General features: G+C 38.6%; 1 protein-coding gene across 1 annotated transcript; it reads left to right on the forward strand.

The window, feature by feature from the left end:
- The first annotated feature begins 26 nt into the window (after nt 1-26).
- LOC140159144 (N6-Methyl-AMP deaminase-like) lies at nt 27-16,561 on the forward strand. Its single transcript, XM_072182504.1, has 9 exons — nt 27-85; nt 6,954-7,111; nt 9,440-9,585; nt 10,979-11,060; nt 11,984-12,110; nt 13,053-13,133; nt 14,847-14,982; nt 15,515-15,615; nt 16,269-16,561. The coding sequence occupies exons 2-9, from the start codon at nt 6,996-6,998 to the stop codon at nt 16,458-16,460; spliced, it is 981 nt and encodes a 326-aa protein (XP_072038605.1). The 5' UTR covers nt 27-85; nt 6,954-6,995; the 3' UTR covers nt 16,461-16,561.
- Nucleotides 16,562-21,050: the final 4,489 nt, after the last annotated feature.

A 21,050-nucleotide genomic window follows, 5' to 3' on the forward strand; every position in this document is an offset into this window, starting at 1 on the left:
AAAGAAAACGTAAACAACAACAATGGCGACTGCCTCTGATGGACATGTGTCTGAAGAAGAGTTTTGTAAACTTCTCCCAAAAGTGGTAAAGTAACCTTCTGATTGTCGTATTTTTTCAAAACTATTGAAATTTATTATTTAGTGAATAGGAAAGAGGATAAATCGTGTGAAATCTCATAAAGGTGAGATTTTGTGTAAGCTTACTTACAGTACACTCACTCCAGAGACAGGGTTATATCTGGTTCCATACAGCAATACGCAGTATTGCTGTCTGGTAAGCAGGTACGAATTGAGACGTCGTGAATTGAGACGTCGGAGCCGGTCAAACACAGAGGACTAGCCTACATCCCGTATCCTACTATCACTCAAACAAGCAAATCTCTTCACAAATTCACTCACCTTGCGATCCTACATCATCAGTTGAAACAAACATCTTAAGTTTCCAAAACAACTTTGTCATTCCTCAAAACTACAAGTAACTTCATTAATTAAAAATTGAAATCATACTATTACCCGTTATTGAAAATTTTGTTCGATTTATAAATGTGAACCAAAAGAACGCACGAGTCGAGTTCAGTTTACCAAAATGGTAGCTCCTGCCTCCTGGTCACCTCAGATATGACGTCAGTATCAAGCTGCTTATTAAACGGTGGATCGGATTGGTTGTACTCAACGCCTACGTTTTTGACCTTACAGGGGTCAGAGATATGCATATATTCATGTATGAAAACAGCGATGCGGATATAGTATCATCACGGAACTGATAATTGCGACATTTTCGATGTTTGTACCGGGAATTTCAGACACAGAGACTCCATGGAGATTTAAACAAATTAGTCCAAAGGTAACCAAAGGGTTGGGGATCGCATTTTTAACTATCACTAAATGTTTCGGAATTGAGGTCGGCTAAAAAGTAGATAGTTTCGGCGACCACCCCCAGAAGTGCCAAGTCATCCGCATCACAAATAAGAAGAAGCCTACATTGTATTCAACAACCATACACTATCCACAATCATACTCTCGAGGAGGTAGACTCAGCCAAATATCTTGGTGTTAATATCAGTAAGAACCTCAGCTGGAACCATCATATCAACTCTGTTTCAAATAAAGCAAATGCCACCAGAGCGTTCTTGCAACGTAACCTTCACCAGTGTCCCAGAAAGACCAAGGAGATGTGCTACAAGACCTTAAATGCGCCCTATCATCGAATACTCCAGCATAATATGGGATCCTTCAACATCATGCAATGTCCAAAAGCTGGAGATGGTACAACGGGCGCTTTACACGGTTTGTTTATGGGGACTACAGAACCACCAGTAGTGTTACTGCCATGTTAGACCAACTCCAGTGGCCCACCCTTCAGGAACGCCGTGCACAGACCAAAGTGGTGATGATGTTCCGGATAGTTGATCTAGTTGATGTTCCCCATACCTATCTGATTCCAACTATAGCACTGAGAGGACACTCAATGAGATACTTGATTCCCTCCGCCAGGACAGTTGTGTACCGGCAGTCATTCTTTCCGGACACCATTAGGCTATGGAATAACCTGCCTCAAGATCTCATCAACTGCACATCCGTAGCTGGATTCAAGCAAGGTGTGCAGACCATCAACTCCGTTAAGCCAGCCTGGTTTTTATCGCACAGTAGTTTGTAGAACCTTATCACCTGCACTGTATATATCTTCACTTGGCATGCACACAGCCATCACAGTACGTGATACGCCAGAGGCGGACTGTACTTTACGGAAGAGAGAGAGAGACTGTAATTGGTGTAGATGTCACATTTTGAACAGTGAGCGATAAGTGACCAATTTGATGCTCAGCACAAGTGACTATCTTTACTCAGGGTAAGACAGGGTCTAATTCTGGATAAAACCGGGCAACGTTATTTCTTTAGATCTGCTGCTCATTCAAATTGCATTGTATTGCATCGTAATTTCATTTGTGTCTATGCTAATTATGTTTACACAACATGAACTCACGTGTTTTCAAGCAAATTCGCCGATAATAGGTGATCAAAAGCGATCGGAATGTTACAAAAGTACAGATCGCATTCAGCTTACTTCATATGTGACACGATCTGGTCCATGGGGGCCAAAGGCGCAAATTTGAAACTGAGATAAAGGTAAAAATATGGAGTAAAAAACAATAAAATACATAAGAAAATAGACATCAAAAAACTTCATAACTTTAGAACCAAGTATGCTAGACCTTTGGTGTTTTCAGTAAATAATAGCCTATTGTATGTATAATGTAATAATTACAGTAACTCAATTTTCAAAAATGCCTCCTTTGGCCCCCATGGACCAGATCGTGTCATATGAGATGATCTTTGGAAAAATACGGCATAATTTGTCTTGGTGTTTGCGGAATGCCATGCAGTAAAATATTAATACGTTGCGGCAATTCATGATTGACAACTAACAATCGGCGTGTCCTTCAGTATCCTCCACTGTCAATTTCTTATCCACTCAGTAATCCTCACAAAAGCTTTGTGTTGATTACGTAATGTGTGGAGGAAAATTGCAATAAGTACAATGAAATAATGAGTAGGGCGGGCTCCGAGGCGGGTTTCTTCTTCATCTTACGTAACAGTATTGTTCTCCAAAAAAATCCGGAAGCTTGTCGTTTGGAGCTCTAGCTGAAATATGCAAGATAATGTAAGATAGTAAATGTAAACCTGTATTTTAGCTAGAGTATCTCGAGCTAACTCACTCACTGCCTGTTGTATAGTATTTTAATTAGGACTGATGATCAGCATGTGCGCAGTGGCAGCAGTGAGCAGCCAGGAGGATGTGAGTTCATAAGGGCAATGTCGGGGACTAAAGGTCACAGTCAATGTGAAGACATGAGGTCAGACCAACAGCAATTTTGTTCATTTATACATGTATAATGAATGGTTCCTGTTCTAACTAATTCCAGCGGACGGGCTGTGGCTAGTAAAGAATCGTCTTTGACTGAATTTTTTGTTGCGGTATCTGATTACCAAAAGCAAAATATGCCGCCTGTTTCTCTTCGGATTGGTGACATGGAGATTCTGCCGACTGAAAATGTTCGGAACTTAGGTGTTATTTTTGATTGTCAAATGACAATGACATCACACATCAGCTCACTTTGTTCAAGTTTGAATTACCAGCTTCGTAATATATCCCGTGTTAGACGCTTCTTGGATGTTGACACATGCCACCTTGTTGTTAGGAGTCTTATACTGTCTCGCATTGACTATGGAAGTGGGCTCCTTCTGGGTAGTAATACATCTGACATTCAAAGGTTGCAAAGAATCCAGAACTGGGCATCCAAACTCATTTGCCGCAGAACAAAACAGGACCACGCTACGCCTTGTTTACAAGAATTACATTGGCTTCGGATCAGAGAGAGGATCATTTTTAAGATCATGATGATTATTTTCAAATGCCTTAATGGATCAGCCCCCTCTTATATGGCGGATCTGCTCTCTCTGTATTGTCCAGCCAGAGCTGGCCTCCGATCCGCCTCTGATACAACACGTCTTTCTGAGATCAACAGCGTCAAATTGCTGAAAACTGCTACAAACAGGTCTTTTGTTCATTCAGCACCACATATTTGGAACAATCTGCCCATTACCATCAGGGAATCAAATACATTGTCTGCTGATGAATAGTTTGTTCCACAGTGGTCATAATTTTTATGTTCTTTGTATTTAATTAATCTGGTTTCATCTTTTGCCATGTTATTTTGTCATATGCGCTGCGCTCTTTATGTATGTAGCGCTATATAAATGCCTCAAATGTATGTACAGTATGTATGTATGCGCAGATAGCCAGCCCTCCACGTTCAACCACCCATACCATATTCTGGCTGGTCAGGAAGATATTTAATATTTCGAATTTATAATATATGCCTACCAGTTTGATCGTATTACCGATTTGCTAGAGAATATTACCATGTTTAATAAATTTGTATTTATCGTATAATAAAATGTGGCCAGATGTATATGTGTGTACATACATTTGTAGTGTGTGGATCACAAGAATAATACTCTTCTACGGACTTGGCTACTAAGCATGTCAGGAAGGATATTGACCTGTGTCAGTTATTATGTTAGACATGAGGTCCAACTTATGGCCAGGGACAGGCGATTTGCACGGAAAAAATAGCAAATTGCGCGGAATTGCGCGGAACTCGTTTTTCAGTGCAAATCATGTATCCCTGCCCATAGGGAAAAAAATAGCCAATTGCGCGGAAAAAAAGTTTTATGGCCCATGTCACTCTGTGCGATCATATGTGAGAGGCAATTCCTTGGGGCAGCATGACTCATGAGCATTTCCTGGTACTTTAACTTTGACTTTGAGAGTATACTTCACAACGCTTCTGTAGAAGCCAAGTGCGAAGGGATATTCAGATCCCGGGATTTTGGTAGTGATGTGCAAGTGTACCCTAGCTAGTAGCCGTATACCAATTTTTCAAGAAATTTGGACCAATCACTAATTAATATCTTATGCAAAATTCCTTCTTCGCAGTTTTTATTTTGGCGCAGTTTATGGCGCAAACAGGAAGTCAGCACCTCATTCCCCGATCAATCACGTGACGCAGGTGTGAATTTACATGAGCGTACGAAGTTAGATAAAAACTGCGAAGCGAAGGATCTTTGCAAAAGGCTGTATTGAAGACCATTTTTTTTGTAAAATTTAATGCAAATTGTCAGGCTAATTTCCAGCATAACTCATGAACTTCTAAAATTTTGCTTGCAGTTTTAGGCAACAAAATTGGGCTATTTTTCATAAAAAAATTTGAAAAAATTACCTACCCATATACCAAAATAGTTGGCCTCCAAAAAAGTGTACCGTACATAGTTTATTAAAGTAGAAAAGGGTCTTTTTCAGATCCAAGTAATCTGGTACTCACACAGAAATATTTCAGGAATTGGATCTGGAAAGATTTTTCTTTACTTTAAGGGGGTACTACACCCCTGCCCAATTTTGTACCTATTTTTGCATTTTTCTCAAAAAATATAGCGCATTGGGACAAGTAAGATATGTATATTATAGGGGCAAGGACTACAACTACTGCACTGGAAATTTTATTTCAGCACAGACAACAGTTGTGGAGTTACAGTCAAAAATGAGGAAAACCAATATTTGATCAATAAACCAATAACTACTTGCTTTGAGTTGCTGAATTTTCAGTACAGTAGTTGTAGTCCTTGCCCTATAATATGCATATCTTACTTTTCACCAATGTGCTATAATTTTCTAGAAAAATGCAAAAATAGGCACGAAATTTGCCAGGGGTGTTGTACCCCCTTAATGAACTATGAACAATCCTGGAGTGATGACTCTATTTCCAGAGAAAAAGGGTACTCAAAAGTTATTTGATCTTTTTGAGATGATGTAACCTGAAACCTAATGGCTTTTGCAATTCTCTTTCCTAACACTAAGGCTGAGAACAACAAATTAACACTGTACAAGAAAAGGCAGGGCATTGTTAGAGCACTTTTTTTCTGTGTGACTTTTTGTCAGAGGAGAAGTAGAAAGAGTTTTTCAGGCTAGAGCCCATGTAGACCCCGAATTTGACCAAAACAGCTATGAAAGGTCCTTGATTTTGACCAATTCTGCCCTAAAAAAGACCCCTAAATTGTTCATTCATGACATTTCTAACATATTTTTATGCAATTTTCAACTAGAAAGCCATTATAGACCCTTGATTTTGACTGTTTGCCGCTAAAGACCCACTTTTACCAGATTTTGCAGCTAAAGACCCACTTTTACCAGATTTTACACTGTTAGCTCAAAAAGACTCACCACCTCAAATATTCTGGGGTCATACCCACGAAAAGATGTTTGCTCCCCAAGGGCTAGAGATATTGGACAAAATCTGTTGATTGCTCCTAAACCAATTTCCAAAGGGTTATATGGTTTGTGTATTTTGAATATTCTGTGTATGTACAGGGGCGTCGCTAGGCCAATATGATTCGGGGGGTGTACAGTATGGTTTGCCGATGGAAATTTTTTGTAATTTGTTGACCCAAATTTTTTTAGCCACGACGGCTCTCAGAAATCTAAAAAGTGGGGGAGGGGGTAGGAGTCAAAAAATTTTCAAATTTTTTTTAACTAGTAACTACTATACAGTATATCTATTACGTTACAACAACACAATTTCGTAATACAGCAATCTGTTATATGGCTCTCATAATTTGCTGAAACTCACACATACCTTTGACTACATTTGCCATTTGCCGACAGTCACATGGTTTTCCCGACAGCAGTCACATTTTGCCGACAAAATTTTGTATTGGGGGGTGTCACCCCCCCCCTCCCCATACCCCCCCCTCTAGCGACGGCCCTGTGTATGTATCATAGACCCGGACTCATCTGTGGGAATAACTCAATTTTGATGAAAGTGTTAACTTCAGCCCTTTTGTCATGAATGTGCAGTAGGCCTATATTGACCTGTCTTTTTCTTGCCTTCAATGGTTTCCACTAAAAAGTATTAAGTACCGGTAATTTTAAATGTTAAATGAAAGAGTTACGTCATCACACGCCAAAAAAATATGTGATGGAAAAATCAAATTTAACTTTCAAAAGCCAATCCTCTTGAGAATGTCCATGGTTATTGGACAAGGGAGCACGGTGGCCGAGCGGAACGAGCTAGGACTTATAATCGGAAGGTTGCGGGTTCGAGCCCCGGCGACGTCATCGTGTTGTGCCCTTGAGTAAGGCACTTTATCTCGATTACTCCTCTCCACCCAGGTGTGAAATGGGAGCTGTTATGAATACTGTTCATTGGCGCCGCCCAAAGGTATGAGCATGCCTTGGGCATTGTATGGCAGCTGACATATATTCTAATGACGGCGGAATAAATGTAAAGCGCTTTGGTACATGTTCACATGTGAGAGGCGCTGTATAAATACCAACATTTATTTATTGAATGCTATTAAAGTGAAGTCTGTATTTGTTTATTCTTCATGAAAAGGAACTCCATGCTCACCTTAATGGCTCAATCAGTAATGAAACTATGACAAAGCTTTTGGCTAGGAAGGCCCATCTACCTCAAGATCAGCAACCAGACACCCAGGCTTTGCAGCAGTGGACAGACAAGGTTGAGAAAGGGAAAGATGTTAATCTTGTTTCGTAAGTATCATGTCAGTGGCAGCATCAGACATTATTGTTTTGCTGGTGATGGGCATAGCAGGAGGGCCAGAAGTTTGTTACATGCTATGAATATTTTATTGCTTTTCATCTATTTTTATCCAGACCCATTCGCATGCCTAAAATAATAATAATAATAATAATTTATTCTTATATAGCGCATTACATCAAAGACCACAAGGCGCTTTACAATTAAAACATGTGTACGTAAAAAAACAAAATTGAATTATAAATATACATCATTAAGAAATAAGAAACAAATGAAATAGGCACACGATGAACATTGCACAAAAGGGATTGCACGGAAAAAATGCATGCAAAAAGAGCAGAGAAACAACTAAGTGAAATGTTCAAAGTGACGGCATAAGCAATAAAGCAAAATACGTTTAACCAAACAACAATTTTGTATAAACAAAGGCAATATACTGCAAACAGATTAATATCAGAGATGAAATTAGAATCATAAAACACATATTTTTTAAAACGCCAAGCTGTACACTACATTGATAACACGTGAGTAGAAAACAACAAAAATGAAAATGAAGTATACAGCGAAGCAATTAAACACATGATCAATTCAATGCAATATCAAAAATGGCAAAACACAAAATCAAATTGAATATGAAAAATTCCAAACAAATGGATACTTTTAACATAAACAATACCAAAAGTGGCGAAGCAAACATATTTACACCAGGTATAATACTCAAATGAACAGAGCAATCACCATGATCACGAGAACAACCAAGAAAATAACTTGAGTTATACGAGGTGTATAGGCAAAATATTATGCGAAACATATTGCACACTTTTTTTAAACATAATGAATAACCAAAATTGCACAATAATGGTTATGTGTTATATCGTTATGAGTTTGACAGAGTGTCGAGTACACAAAAATCACTGTTCTGGGTAAATGTTGTTTGAAAGTTTTGGTACAATTCCGTCTGTCATTCTTCAAATTAAGAATATTTATAATCAATCATTTGAAATGATTATAGAAGTGAATGTAGTATATTAGTACAATACTTTTATGTTCTGAAACAATGAATATAATGGGTATTTACAGCTGCTTGTTAAATCCAAAAAGTTTTAAAACCACTGCATAAAGAGTTTTATGCGGGGACAAATACACATTCAATTAACATTGCCATACAGGTAGTACTCCTCCTTCATTTGGGGCTTACTGGTAATTCCAGTTGATATGGACTCTAAACTTTGTGTAAAAGTTTATTCATCCCTGTCATATTTAGCAACATTTTGGTTGAAATCAAGGATTTTAAAGTAGAAATAACAATTTTGGACTATATTTTGCTTTTAACTTTCATCTGGGATTTCCAATTTGTGTGAGTGCACACTAACATTATTATGTCAATGTCATAGTAATATCATGTGGAGAATGCTTGTACTTATTTTGGTATCACATTAATATAGAAAATTCAGGCTTTCCAGCTGTATTACTACAGACCAACCTGCTTTGTACAGCTAAGTATAGAATGTGTCTCTTTTGTCCAAATCCAAATTTCGATATATTGGGGAGTAAGATTTACCATACATTAACTCAATTTACTCAAAATTCTCGATTTGTCACTCTACCAAATCCATAGCAATGAGCTATTCCATTTAAAATCCACACTACCCCTGTGGAAGATTTTGGAAACATCCACTACAGTGGGAGAATGTTTTTCAAATGTAATTGATCAGTGTTAAGGGGGTACTACACCCATGTGGTAAATTTGTGACTATTTTTGCATTTTTCTCAAAAAATAATTACACACTGGTAACAAAAGTTATGTATATTATTGGGGCAAGAAATCCAATTACTACACTGAAATTTCAGTGACTCAAGACAAGCGGTTCAGTATATATGATAGGAAACGAGGTACATCCTAGCGGTACCTTATTTCTGATCATAAATAACAAACCGCTTGTCTAGGGTCACTGAAATTGAGTGAAGTAATTGGATTCCTTGCTATAATATACATAACTTTTGTTACCAGTGTGTTATTAGTTTTCTAGAAAATGCAAAAATAGACACAAATTTATAGAGAAGTGTAGTACCCCTTAATCATTTTGAAACCCACACTCCCCCCTGTATATGACTTTAAGTTTACCTATATCTTCCACAATTGGAGTGAGTATTTCAAATGGAAGTTACCCAATTGTCTATTTTATTTAAAACTCATACTCCCTCTGTGGGAGACTTTAGCTAAATCTTCCACAGGGGTAGTGTGGAAATTAAATGGAATAGCCCAATATGTTATGTTCCCCTACTCCTTCACCCAATAAATGTTCCCAAATATTTATCAGTTTTCAGATGTTTAAACTGAATCATCAGATTGTTGATGACACTGAAGCTGTTACCATGGTAACCAAAGATGTTGTAAGAGAGTTTGCAGAAGATGGAGTTAGTTACTTGGAGCTGAGGAGTACGCCTAGGGATGTGCCACAGACAGGTAGGGTTAATGGAAAAGATAAATTCGCAGTAGCAGAATGGTCAACTGAAGATCCGTCGGATATCGCTTTTTCAGTGGGAAATGAACTTTGCTGCTTGGATGGTGTCACAATGAGGTTAGCATTTATTCCGTAATGAAAAGCGTGTTCTGACGGATCTGCACGCGACCGGCCTCGTAGTCCCATAAATCATTTTGATGGTAAGGTAATAGAACTGATATTAGGTGATTGTCACACAGTCATTGATGGACTTCATGTATTGGAAATCCAAAAATCTTCCACACCTTTTCCCGGATTTTGGATAAAAATGGTTTGATCTGGAATGGTTCAAACTGTTAAATTTTGTTTGAATTCAAAATCTCCCACAGCAGTGGTATGAATATCAAAAATAACCCAATGTGCTGTGGATTATCAGACCTAAATCAGCTCATACTAAATACCTCAAAATTGGATACAAAAAATAAGTAGATGGGTGAGTGCCAGTGTCCACTTTAGGCTATTCCAGTTGAATTCCACACCCCCCATGCAGAGTCTTAGCTAGAAATTGAGGTTTGCCCGTCATTTGAATAAAATTGCCTGTCCCAATTTGACCTTTAAAACATTTACCAGACATCTATAGCCCATTGGGGGTTCAAATATGTGCTGATATGGCCTTGTTCTACAAATTGGGTTTACTAAAAAGGTCAATTAGCTTCTTAAAACATACAATTTATAATATAGCATCTGTCAAAGGCATTAATTTTGCCCGTCCCAGGAGTAAACTCCCCGTCTAAAATGGCGGCCAAACGGGTGGCTAGCTAAGACCTTGCCCCCATGGAAACAGGGCCTCAGATCCGACGAGAATCACAGAATCGATTCTCATAATGATTCTGGTAATTTGTTGCGAGAATCAACTTCTTTCATTAAATCATGCATGCAGTAAGTAAAGCGACTCAGATGGTTTTTGATTCTCGCAAACTGGCATGAAAAAAAAGGGGCCCTGGGAAGACATGACCTTGATCTTCCACACAGGGAGTATGAATTTCAAATGGGAGTGACTCCATTTGAAATAGACACCTCTACAAGTAGTATGGGAGATTTAATAAGATTAAGGGGTGTATGCATTTCAATTGGAATAGCGCATGCTGTGATAATACCTCATCCAGATCATGGAGCGATTACCAAATATGGTGCAATTTTACTAGTCTTATTGCAAGACTGCCCTACCCCAACCCTAAACCGTAACCCTAAACTACGTAAACGGGGACTGGACTCAACTCTAGCAGGTTGCACCCTATTTGGCAATTATACCCAGATCACAATAGAATGAAAGACAGGAAACATGCAAAACTTGCCAATTCAACAAGCGCCAATCATATTTTTTTCAATTATTCGATTTATGTTAATGTATTCTAGGTATGACAAAACGGAGCTACATTGAGACAGTACTGAATGCTTTTCAACAATGTCAGGAGGAGGGAATAGATATTATTGTCAGGTAAAAACATTAAGAGGCAAAAATGAGAATAGTGGAATTAGTAAATGCTACTGATCTCTGCAATGTGGAGGGCTAACCTCAGTCTTGCATTTCTTGCTTGCTGTAAATGCTACTAACCTCTGCAATGTGGAGGGCTAACCTCAGTCTTGCATTTCTTGCTTGCTGTAAATGCTACTAACCTCTGCAATGTGGAGGGCTAACATCAGTCCTGCATTTCTTGCTTGCTGTAAATGCTAGTACTAACCTCTGCAATGTGGAGGGCTAATCTCAGACCTGCATTTCTTTCTTGCTGTAAATGCTACTAACCTCTGCAATGTGGAGGGCTAACCTTAGTCCTGCATTTCTTGCTTGCTGTAAATGCTCCTAAACTCTGCAATGTGGAGGGCTAACCTCAGACTTGCATTTCTTGCTTGCTGTAATAATGGAATCAGTAAATGCTACTAACCTCTGCAATGTGGAGGGCTAACCTCAGTCCTGCAGTTCTTGCTTGCTGTAATAATGGAATCAGTAAATGCTACTAACCTCTGCTATGTGGAGGTCTAACCTCAGTCCTACATTTCTTGCTTGCTGTAATAATGGAATCAGTAAATGCTACTAACCTCTGCAATGTGGAGGGCTAACCCCAGTCCTGCATTTCGCATTTCTTGCTTGCTGTAATAAAGACATCAGTAAATATGCTACTAACATTGAGTGTCCTATGTGATTATGCCTGGCAATGATCTTATCATTATGTAATAAATATTATGCTAGATATAAATCTGTGCCATAAAAGAACAGCGTAAGAGATTGAGAGGGGGAAAATGAGAGAGAGATTAAGAGACATTTGGGGTGAGAAATAGAGAACAAAGTAATTTCTCAGTGTAAGGGTATTATAGACAGGGTTAAATGGATGATAGAGTATGATGTGTTTTCTTTGTCAACAGATTTATCTTGGCTATAGACAGAAGAAACAGTTTAGAAACAGCTGCAGAAACTATCAGATTAGCAGAGGAATACAAGGCTAAGAGTGGAGGCATTGTTGTAGGAGTTGACCTCAGTGGAGATCCTCTGGTATGAAACAAGCACAAATCCCACCCTACACCCCCACACACCATCCTTGGTAATTGTATTGATTGTAGCTCCATGTCTATTCCCCTGACCCTAGCCCCTGAGGCTCTGCCTGCCCTGTGTCCACTTTTATGTGAAGTGTATTATGATCTATGTCCTCAGTTGTAGGCATAGAAAACAGGCATTTGTAACATTGCACTCCACTAATGCACATGCTGTGCAGGACCGATAATTCAAGTGCAAACAGTATGTTTCCACACGCTCTTTTTATATGCAATTTTTGACCCTCAATTTGGTGTTTGTTGGACAAGATCAGTCAAAAGTAGACAACAAGACTATTTTTGTTGGGCAGGAAAAACCTGCTATGTGTCATTGGCCCCTGAACATGTTTAAAGCAAAACTGCCTACCCCCGGTATGTAACCTTATGACAGTTTTGTTTTAAACATGTTCAGGGGCCACAAGCACATAGGAGGGTTTTTCTGCTCAATGATGCTCTGTTGTTAGGCATGTTGAGTGTTAAGTTTATTTCCTGGCAATATGGTCCATTTAAAATGACAAAATTGTTTGGGGGTTGCCCGATCGTGGTAATTGGCCCACACTTAACACAAAGTAGGGGGTAGGGCCATTGGGCTCCTGTTCTGGAGCTACTGTATGTTTTGTTTTTTTCAATTTATTTGTAATTTAAAGAATAATGTCAACTATATATTTCCAAAAGTATATTCTTTGAATTTGACCTGTTGGCAATTTGAAGTTGTATCAGGCAACTTGAAAGTGTAGCTGCTAAGCTCCCAAATTTGGTACAGTTGTGCACTTAGTGCATGATAGTTTTTACACATGAAGCACATGGACCAAAGTGTATTTTAAGACGTGGAGGCATTTTGGATATGACCCCTAGTGACCACTAGAGGAGTCTATTTCCATTGACCATATTCATTCTTTTGCAGGTTGGTGATGCAAGGCAGTTTATTCCATTATTACAGCAAGCAAGAACTGCAGGACTGAGGTTAGCCCTCCACATTGCAGAGGTTAGTAGCATTTACTGATTCCATTATTAGGCAATAGAAAGAAATAAGTTTGATCTTTCGATCAACCATTGATGCTTGGTTGATCCTTATTATTTTATGAAATCAATTTATTAATTTTGATAACATATGAATCTTAGTATGTTTTGATATTGACCAATATAAATTTAGCATTAATTCTCATTAATCAGTTTTTAGTTCATTAATAACAAGCATCGAAGCAGATTGATGGTCGATCCAAAGATCGAACAAATTTGTTTCTCATGCCTTACAGCAAACAAGGAATGCAGGACTGAGGTCTCCCCTGCACATTGCAGAAGTTAGTAGTATTTTTGCAAGCCAAGTCCAACTCACAAGTCCTTTTGTCCAAGTCCCAAGTAAGTCAAGTCATTTTGAAAAAGTTGCAAGTCAAGTCAAATCACAAGTCATCAAATCACAAGTCAAGTCACAAGTAAGTCACAATTTGTCACAAGTCACTACAAGTCTATTCACCAGTTGGTCATGGTGTGATTTGTTGATGGGTATTCAATATGGCGGAAATCAAATTGAGTTTCGGAGTATAGTACTAATAAAGTCTGATGCACTAATTACTATAAAAGTGAAGCTTATTATAATTGTATACAATGGTCACATTGGTAGTTCAAGAACAAGTTAAATTGTAAATTATTCATGAATTCTACGGTACATCCATAAATTTCAAAGTAACCTCAGACTTGCGTTGGTGACAAGTCATTTTTGTCAAGTCCAAGTCCAAGTCATTTTGTCTAAATCACAAGTAAGTCAAGTCATTTTGCAAAAGTTGCAAGTCAAGTCACAAGTCCCAAAAATAGTGACTTGAGGCAGACTTGAGTCCAAGTCACACGACTCGAGTCTACATCTCTGTCATTTACAGCTCACAATTAGTAAATTCAAGCTCTGCACTTCACATATCGTCGCCTGGGTGACAAAACCTTGTATCTCACTTTTTGGTGATTTTGTAGCTAGCAAGCCAAATTTTTTCTATATCTATCTGCAATAATAAACCCACAGTTACATACAGGGTGTACAAAACACTGTTTATTGACAACGGAAGGCAGCCATTTGTGCTAATATTTCAAGACAGCAGTGTTCTTTTGCTCTCCTGAACATTCCACTTTTTGGAAACAAAAGGTTTTATCACCCCAGAGACGATATGTGCATCTACAGTCTGTGCAATTAGGTTAGAAATTTGATAAATAGTGCAATCGAAATGTACGCATACCAATGTGTGTGTGCAAGAACATGTTTGTGCATTTTAGTCAGTTCTGAATTTTATATAATAGTAGTTTTATTAGAATCAAGACAGGAATTGTTAGGAATAAAGTGGCGTAGCGTGAGTCATCCCATTGGGGGAGGCACCGACCATGATTGGGGGGCACTGGGCCTGATTGGTGTGTCCGTAACGCGGAGGTGGATCCAACCATGCCAACACTCTTGTGATTGGTTGTTATTTTCATTAGTATCCAAGGTAGTGGGTTTGTGTGGTATTTTGAAATACTATCACGGTCGGATCGCATACAGCGGTTGGCAACTATGTACATTAAATGAAATAGTTACAAAGAGATCAGGATGTCGAAACTAGGGTTTGGGCAAGGTGTGGCAACCTCTATTCACAATTTGCTCTAAAATCAGTGTTTTTTTCATACCATATTTTGCTCTAAAATCGGATTTGTTATCATACCATTTGTATTATCCTAGAGATGCCATCAAGCAGCAGAGAGTCTGGCATTACTGAACATCCCCACAGACAGGATAGGCCATGGGACATTCCTACATCGGGTTGAAGGGTCGCAAGAACTGGTGGCAGCAACACAACTTCACAGCATTCCTTTAGGTAAATATTTTGTGCTGTTATTTATTCCACAGAGCAAAATTGTTAGGATAGAGGAATGTTTGGGCGAATCATAATTGTTCAGACACAGGCATAGTGTACGAACAGCCAGGTGTTCCCCAACTGGAACTGACTGTGAGGTCTTTGTCATTCCCTGTTTGCCAGGGAGTTACTCTGATCGAAATTGGCTGTGAGGTCTTGGGTCATCCACTGCATCTGCCGCACAATTCAGTTTAATATCTGTCATATAAAATATGCACAGCTACAAGAAATACCGTAAAAATTCGCCTAATCACGCACTTGGGCTCCTTTGCCTTGGGGTACATGCAAATAGAGAGCTCCCTCCTCTGAAATCCCAACAAGAATTACGGTTCCATGCCCTTATTTGCTGGTGGGAATTTTACAGGCGGGTACTTTTAGGTTGTGCCTAAAATTCCACTTACGTCAAGTGAACCCATAGCGCCATCAGGCGAATCTTTACGGTATGTGCCTTCAAGTGCTAAATAAAATGAAACATTTGGCTTTTTACTTGCAGAATTATGTCAAACAGCCAACCATATTAGTAAGTCAGTGCCATCATATGATCAGCATCATTTCAAGTATTGGTATGACAAGGGACATCCGTGTGTTTTATGTGTGAGTACCATGTTTTCATTTTACATCACTTTATTCATTAATATGCATGATAAGGCAGATATGAAATGATACGGTCTAGATCAGTGCTCCAGAATGATTGTGGCACCATGGACTATTACAGACTTTATCAACAGTCAAAGCCCCTGTGCTTAATGCTGTGAATTCTCGCATATTCATGAGGGCTGAAAAAAGCTGAAAATGCTCAAAAGCACTGAAAAAACAGCGTAAAATTGGAGTAAAATGGCTCAAATTGGGTTGAAAATTAAAGAAAACACATAATTTTCAGAAAAAAAAAAAAGAGGAAATCAGCTGAAAAAAGTTTCAGGTCTGAATAGGAAACTTTATTTACTGAAGGTACCATGTCAAGAATGCCTAGAAAAGTTGCTTTTTGCCTTGTAAAAATACCATAATTTGTTGCCATTTTCAATGATTCCTTTTCTCCGATCAACCTTCCTTTTATGGGCTACTAAATCAATCATCAAAGGAGTTTGATCGACAGTGATGTCAGACGCAAACTTTTTAATTCCGTCTTGGATTATGTAACAACAAGTTCATGCGACATGTGCATGTGTTTCTAAAACAGGTTTTTCAGGTTGGAAGGGATGTGAAACATCAAATAATTTTTTTATTATGCTTGTATTTTCACTTAACAGACAGACGACAAAGGAGTTTTCCATACCACCCTAAGCAAAGAGTACCACCTTGCCATGACGACCTTTGACCTTAGCAGGGAGCAACTGTGGCAACTGTCTGAACGGAGCATAGACTACATATTTGCAGATGATGATGTCAAGCAAACTTTACATAAACATTGGAGCGATGGGAGGTCAAAACTACTGGTGTAATGGGTCAAATTTTGTATTCAAAACAACTCTTTAGACATTCTTATAAATTTGACACACTGAACTATATTATAGATCTTCAACTAGATCTAAAAAACATTTGAATTTATATCTTACACTTCCCATAATGCATTTCTCCATTTCAATATCTGTACGGATTTGCTCTCCAGTGCAACTTGGGTCGATAGTGATTAAATGTACATCAACGAAAAGAGCACATCCATCTCTTGCAAAATAGGTTTTTTCTTATTTTTCGACCCATGGTTGGCCAGTCCATTCTCAAAATAAAAATGAAGTCAATCTACATTTAAGTGTCATTTGATGAAATGAGGTGATTTATTGTGTTGCAAAGGATTCTGGGAGGGATAAGATATCTTCTGTGATACCAAGTTATGCAAAACTTTGTTAGCTACAGTTTGGTAACTCAATAGGTTTGTCTCTGAAATAAACTAAACTATGTGAAATGCAGGATTTTTTTTTACTGTGTTCTAGTCTACTTTTTCCTTGTTTTTGGCTGCTACCCAGCTATTTATTTTATTTTTCTGATAACTAATAAAAAGTGTATAAAAAAGGCCCAGTGGGTAAGGATATGCACTAGAATGGAATTCTCATACTTAAGCGAGAAAAATCTTCTTTTGCTTAAAACTTTCTCAAAATTGCATAAAGTTATTCAAAGTTTCACAAAATAGCTTAGCATTTTCTCAAAATTTCATGAAGTTAACTAAAAGTTTCATAAAATTGCTTAGTTTCAAAATTCCTCAAAATTGCTCCACTCTGCGTACAACTGCGTAATGTGAGAGTGGATTGCGATAAGTTGCTGAAAATCTTCCATTGTGGTCAGGCAATTTGAAGAACTTTGGGTCATTGTATGTAACATATAAAATCTTTGAAATGTCTAACATTTTTGGACAATTTGATCAACTTGGGCAATTTCCGCTGTGACATGTGGCCTAGTTCATGGAGAATAAGTTGAAGCAGTGATGTAGCCAGGACTTTTTCAGGGGGGGGACAAGGTAAATTTCCAGGGGGAAAACTGATGAAAATGGTAAAAATGGGCTAAAAATTACAAAAAGACTTCACACAGGGGGGCAGCTGCCCCTGCCCCCTAAGCAGAAATAAGGAAAAGGGAAGGAGTGGAAGACCAAAAGGTGACGCCAAAGAAGAAGAAAGACTGAAGAAATAGCATGACCACCATTTCAAAGACCCCTCTGAAATGACCTCCAATGGCTTTAAAAGTTATGGCCTTAGTTTTATAGTTGGGGGTCTAACTATAGCACTAAGACCCGGCTCAAATGATTGATCTTGTGGTCTTAGTTTTATAGAGGTGGTTTATAAACTATGAAACTAAGACCCCACTCTGAAATGACTTCAAATGGCTTTAAAAATGAGGTTTTATCAATTCAGGGGAAAGGGGTGTAACTATCAAACTAAGACCCCCGTCTCTAAAACTAAGACCCACTCTCAAATGACTTCCAATGGCTTTAAAAATGAGGTATTATCACTATGGGGGAAAGGGGTGTAACTATTAAACTAAAACCCCTGTCAAATGGTATTGTCTTAATTTTATAGTTGGAGGAGGTATAACTAACCCAGAAATGACCTCAAATGGCTTTAACAATAATTAGGGTCTTAGTTTGATAGCGGGGGGGGGGGTCTTACCAGGGCAGCGGAAAATAATTCCCTTTCTGGGAGCGTGAAGTGCTGTTTGGAATATTTTCTGCCAGCACGGATTCGGAGCCTTGAGTAAAACGGGTGGGGTCAGGGCGAAGCCCCAGCGGGGTCCAGGCAGGGCGGCCGTTATCTGAAACTTCTAATTACAAGCGCAAGCAGGGGTAAAATTTATACCAAACATCTGAAAATTCAAATATGAAAAAAAAATCAGTCCATTTGAGAAAGTAGGCCTACTATACGGTGTAGTACGATACGCCATTGAGGTATGTTTAAGATCTTTATACCGAAATACTTTAGGATTTGTACACAAGAACATTTGCAAATTATGAATTATGGATAATCCTGATGAATTAATTTACGGAATTTAGGTCTACTTTTTGAGAAAATTAGCGCCATATAAAAAGGCCAGATTTTCCCGTGTGGCATCACAGATATTGGAACACCTGTGGTGGCATCCGACTGCTAATCATGTTTTCATCTGATGTTTTGACCTCGTCTGTTCATGCGCACATAATCGTAAATATCACTCAAATCATTGTCGTGTTTTCATTTCAAATTTGTAGAGATATAGATCACATTCACAAGTTCTAGCAAACATAATTTTCAACACTAAAATTGTTAATATTGTACCGATTTTGCAAAATTTTTATACAACGTTGAGACTATATAGCGGATTTAGCAGTGAACCCTTGAAAAAAGCTGAAAAACAAGATGACAGTTAGACTCTACCGCATTTACTTTCTGGGATCCCAGCGGTGTCGTCTGGTCTGGAGCTCTTGTTGACGCAGCAGCGTTAGAGACTACAGTGGATCGAGCCATACAAAGTTTAAAATCAACAAATTAAAAGGCATCTTTTTATTTTCATATTTTGCTTACAAATATTCCTCGCGTTTAATTTTATTGATCAGCTATGAGCTATCCTCAAAAGCTCTCAAAGTTCGCAGAAATATATTTTACAAGAGGTGGTTTTCACAGAATATTTTCAGATCTGAAGGAAAGTGGTATTAAATGATTAGGATATTAAAAATATTTTTACCGTCTTGTTTTTTTTTTTGCGACTATGAATTTTTTTCTGGGAACGCCGGTACCACGATACAGGTGATTTCGTAGCCCTGGGTCTTACTATAAAACTAAGATCCCTTCAATTAATTTTATCTTGGGGTCTTAATTTTAGAGCTAGAGGGAGTGTAATCATAAAACTACAATGATATGAAGCGTGAGGCAAAGGAGCATTCCAATTTCAATGTAAAACTAAGACCTGCTATGAAAAGATCTCCAATGGTTTTAAAAATTATGGTCAAACTATCAAACTAATAACCCTGAAATGATTTTATTTGGGTGGATTAGTTGAATACATGAGTGTCTTTAACTCTGATAAAGGACCTTAGACCTAAGATCCAGTCTGAAGTGTCCCATGCAGCATCCCGGTGTGGTGGGGGAGCACTTGACACAAATGACCATACGGGTATGCCCCCCCTTTTGGATTTTGCAGCTCCGAAAGCCCCCTATATTTGACCAAATTAGAGTTCCGAAAAGCCCTTGATTTTTTATAATTTCAGCTATAAAAAAACCCAAATTGCTCATTCATCGTATTTCTGTTTTTTCAGGCGATTTTCAACCAGAAAGCCAAGAAAGACCCTTGATTTTGACTGTTCGCAGTTCCAGAAGTCCCAATTTTACTTGTTCGCAGCTCCAAAAGACCCCATTTTCCTGGGCCCCTTTTACCGGTACGCTCTCAGCTCCTGAAGACCCACTACCTCAAAATTCTAGGGGAACATACGCACCAAAAAATTTTTATGTGCCCCCACCCCCACCCCTGGGGTGTGATCAAACTAAGACTCATTCAGAAATAATCCCAACTAGGCATAGCCTCGGCTAGTCTTCAACGGCTAAAAATTAAGGTTGCAGATTATAGCCATAAGGGGCTAACCATAAATGTAAGGGTTCTGGGGGCTACCCCCACTTTTGGCAGTCGGGGGTACCCTGTGTGTACCCTGGGGCACTCGAATGATGAAAGTGACGTAGGGCCTATGTGCCTACCGAACTGAGTACAAGGGTCTATCGGTGGGGATTTTTGCCAAGAGTGAAAAGGGGTCATGGGGGCTCCAAGAAAATGGGTCATTCAGTGTGGGAATACAAAAAGTGGGTGTCATTAAAAGGGCATTTCGTGATCCACAGCCTCATCCCCCCACTTTTTTTCTCAAAAAAAGTTGAGATTTTTATATGACTGGAAACCTCTGGCTACATAATGTTTATGTACAAAATATTTCTTGCAGATTACTTCGTTTAGCAAAGATATCGTGAAATTTGAATTTCGTTCTGGTGCACCAGAACGAAATTACAACGCATTGTCTATGGAGCAGTGTAATACACATAATCATGCATAACTCGCGAACACAAAATCGGAATCAACTAAAATTTTGGGAATAAGTTTTTTTGGTGGATATCTACTGAAAAATGTCATAAAAAGAGGATGCTAGAATCACGAAATAATCCTTTAACAGTGAAAAAGGAACTTATTGCTGGGCAAAAATGTGCAACGTCAACGAGGGTCATTGGGTGTAAGCTGATGAAATGAAAAACTAGCATTCTAGTTCAGTTCTTTCAACAGTGCTCGAGGAAAGTAGGAGGCCTTTTTTTGGAGAGATGCTGAGGGATAAACCCCCTAGAGTTCCACATAAAGTCTTGGAAGTGATCCATCTCTAATAAACTTGTGTATAAAGTTTTCCTAAAAGTAGGCCCCCTACTATCATTCCCAAGTCTAAAATTTTTTGAAATAGACCTAAAATCTGCTCGGACAAATCCCAGAAATTGAGGAGGGAGGGGACGAGAACCAAAACATTAATTTTATACGACCTTACGGACGCGTCGGTACGGTCGGTAAATCCACACTGAATGACGACGTCAGCTCAGGCCTTCTAT

This window comes from Amphiura filiformis, chromosome 8, assembly GCF_039555335.1.
Source record: "Amphiura filiformis chromosome 8, Afil_fr2py, whole genome shotgun sequence".
NCBI lineage: Eukaryota > Metazoa > Echinodermata > Ophiuroidea > Amphilepidida > Amphiuridae > Amphiura > Amphiura filiformis.